Source organism: Aspergillus nomiae (assembly GCF_001204775.2).
Source record: "Aspergillus nomiae NRRL 13137 chromosome Unknown contig00278, whole genome shotgun sequence".
NCBI lineage: Eukaryota > Fungi > Ascomycota > Eurotiomycetes > Eurotiales > Aspergillaceae > Aspergillus > Aspergillus nomiae.
Window position 1 is genome coordinate 1 of NW_015378333.1, and position 12,576 is coordinate 12,576.

The following is a 12,576-nucleotide window of genomic DNA, read 5'->3' on the forward strand; positions in this document are numbered from 1 at the left end:
GGAAAGGCATTCAAATGGTAATTGAGAGGATAGAATCAGATAAGGCGCAAAGATAGTCTCTAATCTTCATCGACAGGGCCATTTCGACAGATCGTTGTAGATAGTATATCGTGGATCCAATACATAGACAAGATAATTTTCTATTTTAATTTAAAAAAAATATAATGATTTCCGCCAAGGACACAGAATTTCACTGATATTGTATAACCCACCAAGTTGCGTGACCCTCTACGGTACCGGATACGGTATAGGATTCTGGGGTTGAACCCCCCCAAGTAACTAGACTTCCGGGGCCAAACTAAGCAGACTAAAGTGGTCAATGAAGCGGTGAGTATATCCAACCAAAATCTATAGGAAAATGCATAAATGCGGACTGGCAGCATTGGCCTATCGTACTCGATTTAGTCCGTCGTACCACATTTTGCTCAGAATGACCCACTTTTCAAAACCGAACAGCCTGGACTAAGCTCAGATCTCGGAAACTTTTTATATGCAATAGATGAGAGAGCATATCTTTCGTACTCCAGAGTTTCTACAGTGGTGTCGAATTAGGTAGGCGGTTCGGCTTGCCAGGTGAATACTGCTTCCTTTAATTTCTCATTGGTTTTGATTGTCCTTCGACCGTCCAATCCCCATTGATCTATAGAATTAAGGCCAGGAACCTGAGCCTTTGCCCTGGGGCAGTGCAATGCGGTAAAGTGGACCCTGGAAGTGATTCACACTTACGCTTTTGCATGTATTCTACACGTGGAGTAGTTCACACTACTACATAAGCACATGTTCCATTGGAATTCCAATATGCATCTGATAATTGATCTCACTGGTCTCTGTGAACAATCTAAGAAGTATTACTCTATTTAAGTATAGGATTTATGCTCGGTTCTCCATCTCCTACTACAGAAGTCTGCCATTTCTCTCCTCGGACACCTTCCAACCCTAGGATAGTGAAATACCATAGATCCACCTTGGTCGTTCACACTGCTCCTTGATCGAACATCTGCCTACGATTTCACTATACCCTCAAAGATGTCGAATACTTCTCCTCCACCAAATACCAGCTCATTCCATTCTGTATTCTCTGATGGCCTTGGGCACAATCCTATAAATCCATTGAGGCAGAACAACCTCGGGCTCCTTGCGAGTAATTTCAACGTGTGGCCATTGCCTCTCAATTCAGCGACCATGCCAGGTAACCTGTTTCACTACCCACCATGGCAACCATTGCACGAGGACTCCGTCGCTCCCCAATCCACTGTATACCACGACTTCGACATGGAGACCAATTTGCGGATGCCGACAAGCTTTCAATCCGATCAAGTCGCCACCGCTGGATATTCGTATGATCATTTACCCAGCAACACAACAATAACCCCTGTCGCCATACCAGTTGAACACCAGCCTAGGGAGGCACAGCAGGAGACCCGTGCGAAGCATATTGAAGAAAGGTAAGGCAGCCCCAGCGCTGTGCCAGAGGGTCATGACCGTATTCCTAACTCATCTATAGTGGAAAGAATTACCGACCTGTGCAGATGTGTAAATGGGAGGGCTGTACGTCCACAAAGATTTTCAACCGCGAGGCCGACCTTGTGCGGCATGTCCGGACCATCCATATTGCCCCTCGGTCTTATAGGTGCAATGTTGATGGCTGCTTCAGGTCCTTCAATAGGGGTGATAACCTGAAGGAGCATATGCTCAGGGTTCATGATTGTGATTATTAGCGAAAGAGCTTTACCTGGTGGAAAACTGTTATTTATGATTTGTTATATTTTCGGGATGTCTCTGTCTCTTGCTACTTTGCGACGACCTTGTTTTTTAACTTAGTGATTTCGGGGCTATATCGTATTTTCACTAGCACTTTTAGAATAATAGATCTGAATTTCGTCAGTACCAACTAGACCTTCATGATGTTGAATGTTTGGATCTTTGCGGTTTCGAAGTACATTATTTCTGAAAGGTCGCTCCGGAATTGTTTCGACACACCTAAACCCAAAGTAGATGAAGATTTGCAATGCAACCAACCTTACAACCGTGAGAGGCATCCTTGCCCATTGTAAATGTAGAGTAAGATGAACTATCGTGTCAATGTACTACCAAAATCTCCACAAAGTGTGACACCGGATATTGATATCTTCTTCCAATTGGAGGATGAAACCCACCGGCTCCATGGTACAATTGCCAGTGATTATAATACGGTTATGACTATAGTCCCTCTGCGTAAGAATGACAAATGTAGAAGTGTGTTCGGAGCGAAATGTTTCTGTTCTCTGCATGATGATGGGGTTGTCGGCTGTCGTACGAGCACGGCCATATAGACGGGCTGGTGTGTAACTGCCGACATGAATAATGAGGGTAGAAGCCTTTCATTGGGAAATAGAAATTCGGGTTCCAGGAGTCCATACTCGTGTTACTCTGTGGTCGAGTTGAGGTTGGAATCCTGTACACAGCAATTCCTATCGATGGAGTGACGTGTAGCACGTGCTCTAGAATCATTCGGCTTCTTTAACCTCTTGCCTGGCTGGGTTCTTGGGAAATACAGGCGTATAAGGCCATCGGCATAGATTATAGTGATTTGAGCTCTAATGGAATCGATCTCCAGAAGTCTCTACGATTATCATAAACTGTTTCTTTCGTGGTGTCAACATTTTACAACCAATGATCATGTCGAGTCGGCAGGCAACTCTACATGATACCTACTATTGGCTACTAGGGTGCCGTTAGCGTGCATAGCACATATTTGCTGAATGCCTAGAGGGATTACGTTGCTGAGCTCCAAGGTTCTGCGCTCGTAGGTCCATGCAGCTATCCGATGGATGTGCATACATACGGCGTACATACCACTTTTACGACGTCGTCTGCAGAGTCATGTGACCACCAGCCCAATGTTGCCCAATAACATGACATAGTGAAGATTCAAAATTTCATATGGTATGGGTTGGTCAAGTAGTCTTAGCCCATTAATAACTTGCGGTGACGGCCCAGATACCTAGGGATTAACCTGGGGTTGACCTCTTACTGGCTGCTCTCTTCCCGCAACGGGTAGTGATGAGTTGTTGGACCTTTTAATTACTTATGCTTCACGAAATAGTTAGTTATTATTGGTTGACATTCTGAACCACGGTTCAGAATGGGAGGTTTGAAAATAGTTAGTATTGAAGGCATCTGAAGATCTAGCCCTCATTAGTGGAGGAACGACTGTGTTTAAAAATGATATTCGTATTTACAATATATGCTTTCTTAACTGGTAAATGTAAGTATTTACGCGGGTCACAAATGGCCCGCGCCTTATATCATAATGAAGGGTTTGCTGTGGGAGCCTGATGTGTGCTGCCCGGATATACAACCCTCATACAATGATTGTTCGTGGTCTAACTCTGTTCACATCGTTTCTCAATTGATAGGTTGTTGCTTGCATAACAGGGGAAGAAGTGGGTCCGCGTTCCCGCAGGATACACGCAAGTCTCTATTGGCGCGCGAGAACCGAAAGAGCCTTACGTGAAGGGAACCTTGAAACAAGGCCACCGTGGCTGTATAGAGCCAATCCGGACAGCTGAAGTGAAACGTTACACTATCCTCCAGCCTTCCTAATACACACTTTGGCAGTTGCTAGGAGCCGGGTGCAACATGCAGGCACCGAAGGAAGAGAGTTGTATGTCACACCAGTAGGCACAGGCTTTCTGTTGAAGGATGGGCTGTGCATGCATGGCATGACTTCGACATCTTGTTTTATCACCTTTGTTCAGACTCGAGCGTTTATAGTCTGATAGCTTCCCACTACTGGCTGTCATAACACAGTTCTCATTATTGCCAGTTGTACTTGCTCAGAGAGATAGTGGTCATCTGTCGATCAGCATAGTCTTATCTTTTTCTTCTTCCCATGCAACCATTCAAATACTTATCCAATTCTCTAACGCCACATATTACTATCAGGCTTTGACAATGTCCACTGGTCGAAAGTCCTCAGTCTCTCTGTCCTCAAACACCTTATCAACTCCTAGCCATAACCCAGGTTCTATCAGTCTATCATTTTTGGACAGTCATACTGACCTGTTGCCGGAAGACACTGAGAAAGGGCTCTGGCCATATCAAGGATGGCCGGAGCCACACACCATACTCCACAGCCCTTCCTTGCAATCCCACGCTACATTAGATGACTTGTCTATGACCAGTTGTACCGAAATGGGACGTGAAGTGGAGTTTGACTTCAAGTCTTTCTTTGACGATGACATGAGATCCAGCCAGTCGGCCCTGGGCTCAGACGTTTACCGCGAATTTCAAACTCAGGATATAGTCCTGGAGAATTTCAGCTGGCTTTGTCAACGAAATATTGCCTCTGCTGTTTTCGAGGGTCACCAGGATAACCTCCATCCCGACAGCCTTCTGAATGACCCGTTCATTTCAATGCGCTCCGCTACGCGAGATATCTTTGGAGCTGAGATTCATGCCATCAATCCCATGGGCAGAAGGTTCAACAGAAATCCTACACCCGTACTCTAACATTCCACGCTAATGAGAAAATAGCAGAAAAAATCCCATCGCGACCTTAGATGTGAATGGGAAGGGTGCAATAACAGCAGGCAGTTTAACCGTCCCGCCGAATTGAGGAGACATGTTAGAACTATTCATCTTTTCCCGAAGGCCTATAAATGCACTTACGCTGGTTGTCGCCATCTTTCCAATAGGAAGGATAACTTGAAAGAACACATGATCAGGAAACATAGGATGCCTTTTTGAGAGTCAGGTTTCTCTCAAGTTCTTTTTTCTCTGTTTGATTGAGCCTAAGTCTTTTGTGTGCTGCTCACAGAAAGAACTTAACGGAATGACTCTATACATTATTAGCACAATAAGATGTAGAATTGAAAGGTTGATCCGTTACTTGGATTGGCAGTACTCATTGCATACATACGCAAAATAATTCCATTGAGAGAATGTGGAAGGTTAGTGCTAACAATAAACACAACTGTCGAATTGCTTAAATAACCATGCGCCCCTCACCTCCAGCATCCTTTTTTTTCCACAGTCTTTTTTCACAACTTTAAACCACGCAAAAAGAAGTGGAACAAGAATACTACTAACAAAGTCGATCGTACTATGCTCCCAGACTACAGGACATGGATCTTGAACTTCTCATAGGAACCGACGTAGCTCTGGCAGTTGACAGTTCCAGCGCCACTCGGTCCGCCCTGGCCGGTGACATTCTCCATGCGAAGATAGGCGTTCGGGAACTGCACAGAAACAATGGCTTTGGTACCATCGCTCTGGTTCTCGAAGCGGAACTTCTCCCAAGAGTGGTCGCCCCACCTGATAGTCTTGAGTCAGTATCGATAAATCCAGAATACAACAGGGGATACGCACTGGCAGTTAACTTTTCCGGCACCCTGGGGGTAGGTGTCTCCAGATTTGATGTCGGAGCCGTCCATGCGGAGGTAGACGTTCGGGAAGGCAGAGGAGAGGATAGAGAAGGTGTTGTCATCAGGGTGGTTCACGATGATGAGGGTCTCGTACGAGGCAACACGGTTCTGGACATTGACAGTACCACCGCCAGAGCCGGAGTACTCGGTGACTCCCCGTCCGTCGATGCGGAGGTAGGATCCGGGGAACTTCTGGGACTCGATGCTGACACGCAGCATGTTGCTAGTGGAACCGGAAGACATGATTCAGGTTGGAAGGCTAGATTATGCTTGGTAGAGATCTGAATGCTATAGAAATGCTCGAGTGGGCAAGGCTTATGTTCTACTAGATGATAAGGACTCTTAATACCGGGTTCAACGTCTCTATTTATGTTCAAGAAAGCCGCTACTAGCCATATATGATATCAACAACAGTGCAGTGGGCTGACGTGGATCATACAACTGCTGTGGTCAGTGGCGTATCCTTCTTCTTCTACTGCTGACGGACACCATGCAATTGTAAGGGTCTGGCTAACTTTTCCTTTGAATCTGAGACGCGCCTTGTTCTTACTCCGCGATTTTACCCTTTGATGGTACCAGAAGTCCAAGATTGATCACCCAAGAACGTATATCATATGAGCATAGGACTCTGGTTCCCCACTTATAGAGGGTCTCGATTCTTTCACATTGATCCGATTCTCCCTCGGCACTCCAATAGACTGTAACTTCTCCAACCGCACCTTATACTTCCGACAAATTGAAATTGAAACGGCTGAGAAGCGACAACATCAGGTTTACAACACTAACACATGAAATTTGGATTATGAATGTCATGAGACTCTGGATGGTGGAGATCCAATGAAGCGCGCGGGGCAATAAGTAGGGTTGCGACAGTATTACACCACATTGGCACATTGGATGCCCTTGCGTTCGGTCTCCTGTCGGTTGCGGAATGTGGGGATATAGGTTCCGCCCCCGCCGTTCGGGAGTTCCGTGGATAGCGTCAACCTAGACGGGGAGTATGGCATGTCATATGCTGTTATAGAATGTCAAATGGGAAGCGAGCGTACTGTTTGGGAGTGGGATTACTGGAGAGATTTTCCGTTTGTCGTCCGTTAGGCTCCACCTTTGCTAGGTTAACCCATGCAAACGGAGGGAATCGCCCTAGGCGTGGTTCTATTGACAGCAAGGGTTGTTGAGGCGTAGCTAATGCTCGGCTTTTGCAAATGTACTCTTCGCTCGATGGGGAAAGACCTGGAGGATCGAGTTCTGACCTTGTGACAAGGCAGCAATGGGAACGCGTACAGATTCGCTTGTTTATTTATTGTTGAGATAAATACATTATCACTAATCCCCGGGTTTGAACCAAATCACGGATCAACACTCATGGGTAGCTATTTTGGGGACACTATATTCATAGAACTACTAATATCATTCCAGTATTATCCAGACTGCTACCATTGAGTATCCAGAAAGATAAAAATAAAAAATAGAAATGAGAAACGAGAAACGAGAAAACCATGAACACCAATCCCATGTATCATGATATCTACTATGCTGTTGCAGTGCAATTTTGGAGCTGTGCAATGCGAGACTACCTGAACATTATCTCAGACTATTTCTAGCACCAGTCGTTGTGAGATTTGTTCAGTGCTGCCTGCGGCAATAGATATGTTATAAATGTAGACTGCTCATTACTTGCCGGATTGTATAATATCGCACATTTTTCCCCAAGCGACTAGAATACCCCGACAGTAGTTATATGGTTAAGTCTAATTCAGGGTCTATTATAAGGGAAGTTTACAACTTCCTCAGGATATAAGCATTAAACCTTACGGCTTGGGATTTGTGGGTAGGTGATATGGTTCCATCTTCCCATAAATTAAGTATCAGGGAGGAAAAAGTTCACGGGGGAAGTTCCGAAGGAAAGAAGACAAGGAACTTCACTCGCAAATAGGTGAAATAATTGATAGCGCACAGAAAGACCATAGAGTAATATGCTGAAAGTATATTGCATGGAGGCTTCTGGCGCGGAAACGAGCAGGGAAAGCTGTGTAGTTGTCCTTATCGACGCAAACCCTTAACAGTGTTGTGATACCAAGCTCTCTTGGCTGTATAACCAGCTTTTTTTTTTTAACGAATACACTATACCAAGCTGACTGATATTTGTTAATATCTAGGTAGAACCATCGTACATTGAAATGAGGCCGCGGAGCCACGACTCTCTGGATTCATTGGCCTGCATAGCCAGAAGCTCGTCGCTAGAGACCTGAACCTCTAAAAATTGATGTCCATCACACAACCGGATTTGGAGCTTCTCCTGGTAGTACTGGTCCACACACGGGCTACAGAGATCGATATCGGGACAGGTTTGACATACAAATCGTCCTTCTGTGACTGTCGGATTCTCTTTACAAAGATCGCACACGGCCGGGGCACCGTCTGGAACATTCGCATCGTACAAAAATGCCGTGCGGGCCGCGGAGACATCGTTCATGTAGAGCAGGCACTTTCCCAGCCGGTACGAGGCCGACTTCCCCTCCCTTAGGGCTCGGGTGGCAAGCATGGTGATGCCCTCCCTCAGGGCCGATATCCGTTTCTCTTCATCGAGTGAAGGAGCCGACAGGGGACCATGTCCAATTAGCTTGTCCAGCGTCGGCGGATGTCGAACGGCCCAGTCGATGGAGGATCGACCGAACCAGTCCAGTTGCAACCGATCCGCCCCCAAGGACAACAGGAACTCGACGAGATCAGTCTCTCCAGCCGCCGCGGCCGCGTGCAGGGCGGACGATCCATCATAGCACGCCGTCACATCCACGCCGTTTTCCACTATCAACTCGATAATGCCTCGGTGACCCTTGCCCGCGGCCTTAGTCAAGACGGTTCCTCCGCACCAGCATGGGCGGAGCCAATCAAGCTTCTCGGCTTCAGCAGCCTGTAGAAGAACCCGAAATGCATCGACACTTCCCTGGACGGCGGCGTAGTGCAGGGCCGTATGACCTCCGTCGCTATGGACGGCGCCTACTTCGGCGCCAGCATCCACCAGCAGTTGTAGGAGGTCTTCCTGGCCAGTCCAGGCAGCGAAATGCAGCGGCGTCCGTCCGTCCCCTGAGGAGACGGATATCTCTGCACCCATCTCCAGAAGCAGGCGGGCGAGTGCAGTACGTCCGGCAAGGGCGGCGGCCAGATGAAGGGCCGTGTATCCCGACGCATCCAGGGCATTGATGGCGGCGCCTGCACGACATAGCGAGGGGATGACATCAGGATTGTCACCCACTACGGCCATATGTAGGACGGTTCGATCATCCGGTGCCAGCGCGCCAACGGCAGCACCATGCGCGAGCAGTGATTCCACGATCTCGATCGTCCCACAGTACGCGGCTAGGCGGAGGGCGTTGTGCCCGTCCTCTTCGACCAGATTCACATCGGCTCCGGCTTCCAGCAGCAACTGCGTGACGGCGGCTCGTTGATAGATCACCGCAGTCAATAAGGCGGTTTTTTCCGCCTCCCCGCGCACGTCCACCGGGATTCCCCGATCCAGCAAGAATTTTACCACCTCCACACTGCCCGCGGCGGCTGCGTGGTGGATGGCCATATCTCCCTGTTCATCGACGGCGGCGATATCGGCGCCGTGCTGGAGCAGGAGCAGGACCGCATCCAGGTGTCCGTGTGATGCCGCGATATGCAACGGGAGCAGGTTCCCCGTGCGAAGGAGATGCGCGTCAGCGTCGAACTCTAACAGGAGGCTAATCATTTCGCACTGTCCCTGATGCGAGGCCAAGCATAGCTTGAAGTTGATCGCCTCGTGGATCATGGGGAAGGCGGGATGGTCCCGGGCGATGCTGGCGCCAGCCTCGAGAAGAATCCTAGCCACTGATTGATGCCCTCCCATCACTGCATCCACCAAGGCGGATCCCCACTCCCAGTTCTCATTCGATGGGGTGGTCACATTCCCAGCGCCGGACGAGAGAAGTCGGCGAAGGACCAGTTCCTGGTCATGGGCCACTGCCCATTGGAGAGGTGTGTGACCTTCCGTGTCGGGCAGGGAGACGGGCACGCCGGCTTCCAGCAAGACCGCGACAACCTGCTCTTGCCCTGCGGCCGTGGCAGCATGAATGGCAGCTCGGCCATCGATGAGTCTCGCGGGGTCGGGGTCTCGCCCCACGAGCTTCTGGGCGCAGGCGACTTGGCCCTGTTTCGCCGCCCAGATCAAGGGCGTGTCGCCATCGTTCCGAATCAGCGTGGCCGCCCGGCCATACAACTCCTGCGACAGGAGCTCATGAAAACGTTGAGCTGTCCGGATGAGGCCATTGAGGTCGGAGACGCTGAGATGCGATGCCACCTCCAGGATGATTTCTCCGGGTTGGTAGACAAAGCGTGGGGTACTAGACGATGCCATGGCAGTATGAAGGTTGCGAAGGTGAAAAAGAGCCACGTTTATCACCCGATAAAGAACACAGAATAGGGAGGGTGCACAGAGTGTGAATACGAGCTGTGGATCTCATTCTAAGGCTGCCATTTGCTCCCCACCTAGAGTTAGAATAATGATCGACATGTCCGACTGGGCGGGTCGATATCTCGGGAAAGCTCAGGTATAGAATCAGATCGGGCTCTACAACAAGTAATCAGCTTGATTATCCCAAACATGGTAAGAATGATAATAATAACTTCAATAGAGGCACTGACTCGCTAATTCACCGGTCAGTTAAGTAATGAATCACGGCGAGAATGGCTTTTGATTGGAATACGTCCAAGCTCCTATACAGGTCTCCCTCCTCACTTTGAGAAGATAAGCCGTTCGTGTCCCGAATTGTTTTCCTGTTCCATTGCAGGAATATACATTGTAGGATTCAATATGGTAATCATTCACTCTTCCACTCTTCATATCTTAGCCAACAATATAATGTAAGGAGACCCGCCAAAAAGGATCCTATTCCAGCACCGGTTGACCCATCGTGAGTTATGACGCTGTACAGAGCAACGAATATGCCAAAAATAAGCATAAGGAGCAAGACAACAAAGACAACGAGACGTTTGTTCCATCCTTCGATGATATGTATTCCCCAGCCAAGGCACTCTTGACTTTCATCCCAAGTGAGCATATCTCCTCGTTTCTTGGGAAATCTATTTAACCAGAAACTACCGAGATGGGGGCCTGGTTTAAGAAGGTCATGCAGTGGAATGCGAAGGATCTTTACCTTCAAAGGAACCGGCCGGTACTCATAGGACTTCTTAACTAGCACTTCTTCATCTCCAGGGATCGCTGGCTTCGCCACAATGTCAGCGCAGATATCAGTGCCAGCTGGGATTAGTTGAAACTATATTAAATCAGTAGTTGAACTATAGTATTTGGCTGCATCCATTTACCTGAACGAACTCCGCCTTCTTGGGAATAAAGATTCTACAGCTTTCAAGGCGTTTTCCTAGCCAAGCAGGAAATTGTATGTGTCTTGGAGCAGGGATGCATAGAATTCTCAAGATCCAGTTGGGTATTCGAATGTCGTTTGGAAATACCATCCCTAGGTTCCATTGCTGGTTTCGCCTCATTCTAGAATACTCGCTTTGGATGTCTTGGAAGAGGTATTGATCGTTTGTCATGGATGAGACTTCAATGTGCTCCATTAGTGCAAGATCTCGCCTTGTGTTCACGCAGAGCAACAGGTATTTTGGTTCCGATGTGCGATTTGACTTCGTTAGACGCTGAACTGAGGTAGTATCTAACCCCCCATTGTGTTCATTCGAACGGAGCTGCGGCAAGCTTTGGATTGGCCGTCTTCGTTGGTCGTGAGACTGAGAAGAGGGAGAGATTCGCGCTGGCTGCGGAGAGGATGGAGGGCTTGATGAAACAGTCTGAGCATTGCTTCGCAGGCGAACAGTTCTGGCGTCGGCATTTAAGTGTTCCTGCAACTCTGCTGCCCCTCCTGGAGCCATTTCCACAGCATCCAAATAACATAGGTCACCGCAGCCCTAAGAGTCTATGAGACATTGCTTCAGATACGGATAATAAAACGCAAACTGACACAGGTATACGTGACTCTCTGCGCACCCTTGGGCAGAGGTTCTAAGATTCGCATAAGTTTATACCAACATAAGGCCCGCAATGTAGGCCAAAATGACCCGACTCCTTGCGAGCGTGAAGATTTAGGCAATTCCTCTGGTACTACGTCATGGTGAGAGCCTGACATCGATTTGAGAGGCGGCTTGTTTGGAGGGTCTATGTTATTCCTCAGGTCTTCCGCGCCTGTCAAAACGAGTTCTTAGTTGCTCCCTATCATTGACGCCAGTGACTTGGGATTCGAAACCTGTTTCAACTATACCAGGTCGGTGGCTTGTCGGTTGTTTACGGCCCAACGACAAAAGCCTTGTAATAGACATACTAACATCCGACACACTACGGGAAATGGCGGCCCGACGCTGGGATAACCGGTCGCTAGAGCTAGTAGCTTGTCGCAACGCTTGTTGTCGTCCACGTTGCAGGATCCGCACGACGTCCAGGAAAGCCGCCTCAACATTGATGTTGTTCTTGGCCGAGGCTTCGACGAATCTGCAACCGAGCTCGCGAGCCAAGGCGTATCCCTCTTCCACTGATACCGTACGCCCCGTATCTATATCGCACTTATTGCCTACCAGTATGATAGGCATAGGCGGTTGAAGGCTGGTGGCGGATGAGGCCTGGCGAGCTGATGATGTGAACGGCTCCTTAAGGCGCTGTATATGGTGATGCAACTCCTTGATGCGTATAAATGAAGAGCGAGAGGAGATGCTGTACACTAGAACGAAGCCCTCACCATTGCGGATCCATTGGTCTATCAGCGCTGTTTGTTTCATTGCACCACCTGTATCGAGAACGTCCATCATGCAGGACTGGCCGTCAACGACGACTTGCTGGCGAAACTGATCTTCCGTCGTCGGGTCGTACTGACACACTTGGTGTCAGTGGGAGTTTGTTTATTGATCTGGAGAGATGATGGGGTCCTTCTCCATATGTCCCATGGAGGACTTACAGTCTCGACAAAGAATCTCAGCAACATTTGCATCATCAAAGCGGTCTTTCCAACACCACCGTCTCCAAGCATCACCAGCTTATACATCACCATGCGGCTCGCCATACTTGCCAAAATGTCGTCTACGGAGCGACAGAGGGGGTTGAGAAAAAGTTCTTTTGCATTCTGCACTCATAAAAGAGGAC

General features: G+C 48.4%; 5 protein-coding genes across 5 annotated transcripts; 2 read left to right on the forward strand and 3 right to left on the reverse strand.

Annotated features, from left to right (window-relative positions):
* Positions 1 to 1,026: 1,026 nt before the first annotated feature.
* On the forward strand, positions 1,027 to 1,718 carry ANOM_008717 (uncharacterized protein; the record flags this gene model as incomplete). The annotated part of the gene is made up of 2 exons (XM_015553973.1): positions 1,027 to 1,445; positions 1,505 to 1,718. 2 exons carry the CDS (start codon positions 1,027 to 1,029, stop codon positions 1,716 to 1,718), a joined length of 633 nt encoding a protein of 210 aa, XP_015404218.1.
* Positions 1,719 to 3,936: 2,218 nt separating this feature from the next.
* Positions 3,937 to 4,494, forward strand: ANOM_008718 (uncharacterized protein; the record flags this gene model as incomplete). The annotated part of the gene is made up of 1 exon (XM_015553974.1): positions 3,937 to 4,494. The coding sequence occupies one exon, from the start codon at positions 3,937 to 3,939 to the stop codon at positions 4,492 to 4,494; it is 558 nt and encodes a 185-aa protein (XP_015404217.1).
* Positions 4,495 to 5,099: 605 nt separating this feature from the next.
* ANOM_008719 (fascin domain-containing protein) lies at positions 5,100 to 5,651 on the reverse strand (the record flags this gene model as incomplete). The annotated part of the gene is made up of 2 exons (XM_015553975.1): positions 5,100 to 5,298; positions 5,353 to 5,651. The coding sequence occupies 2 exons, from the start codon at positions 5,649 to 5,651 to the stop codon at positions 5,100 to 5,102; spliced, it is 498 nt and encodes a 165-aa protein (XP_015404216.1).
* Positions 5,652 to 7,563: 1,912 nt separating this feature from the next.
* ANOM_008720 (putative ankyrin repeat-containing protein) lies at positions 7,564 to 9,786 on the reverse strand (the record flags this gene model as incomplete). Its single annotated transcript, XM_015553976.1, has 1 exon — positions 7,564 to 9,786. One exon carries the CDS (start codon positions 9,784 to 9,786, stop codon positions 7,564 to 7,566), a length of 2,223 nt encoding a protein of 740 aa, XP_015404227.1.
* A 1,979-nt stretch (positions 9,787 to 11,765) lies between these two features.
* ANOM_008721 (uncharacterized protein) lies at positions 11,766 to 12,513 on the reverse strand (the record flags this gene model as incomplete). The annotated part of the gene is made up of 2 exons (XM_015553977.1): positions 11,766 to 12,305; positions 12,392 to 12,513. Coding segments are annotated over 2 exons (654 nt in total), but the record flags the coding sequence as incomplete, so codon positions are not given.
* Between the last annotated feature and the right edge of the window lie 63 nt (positions 12,514 to 12,576).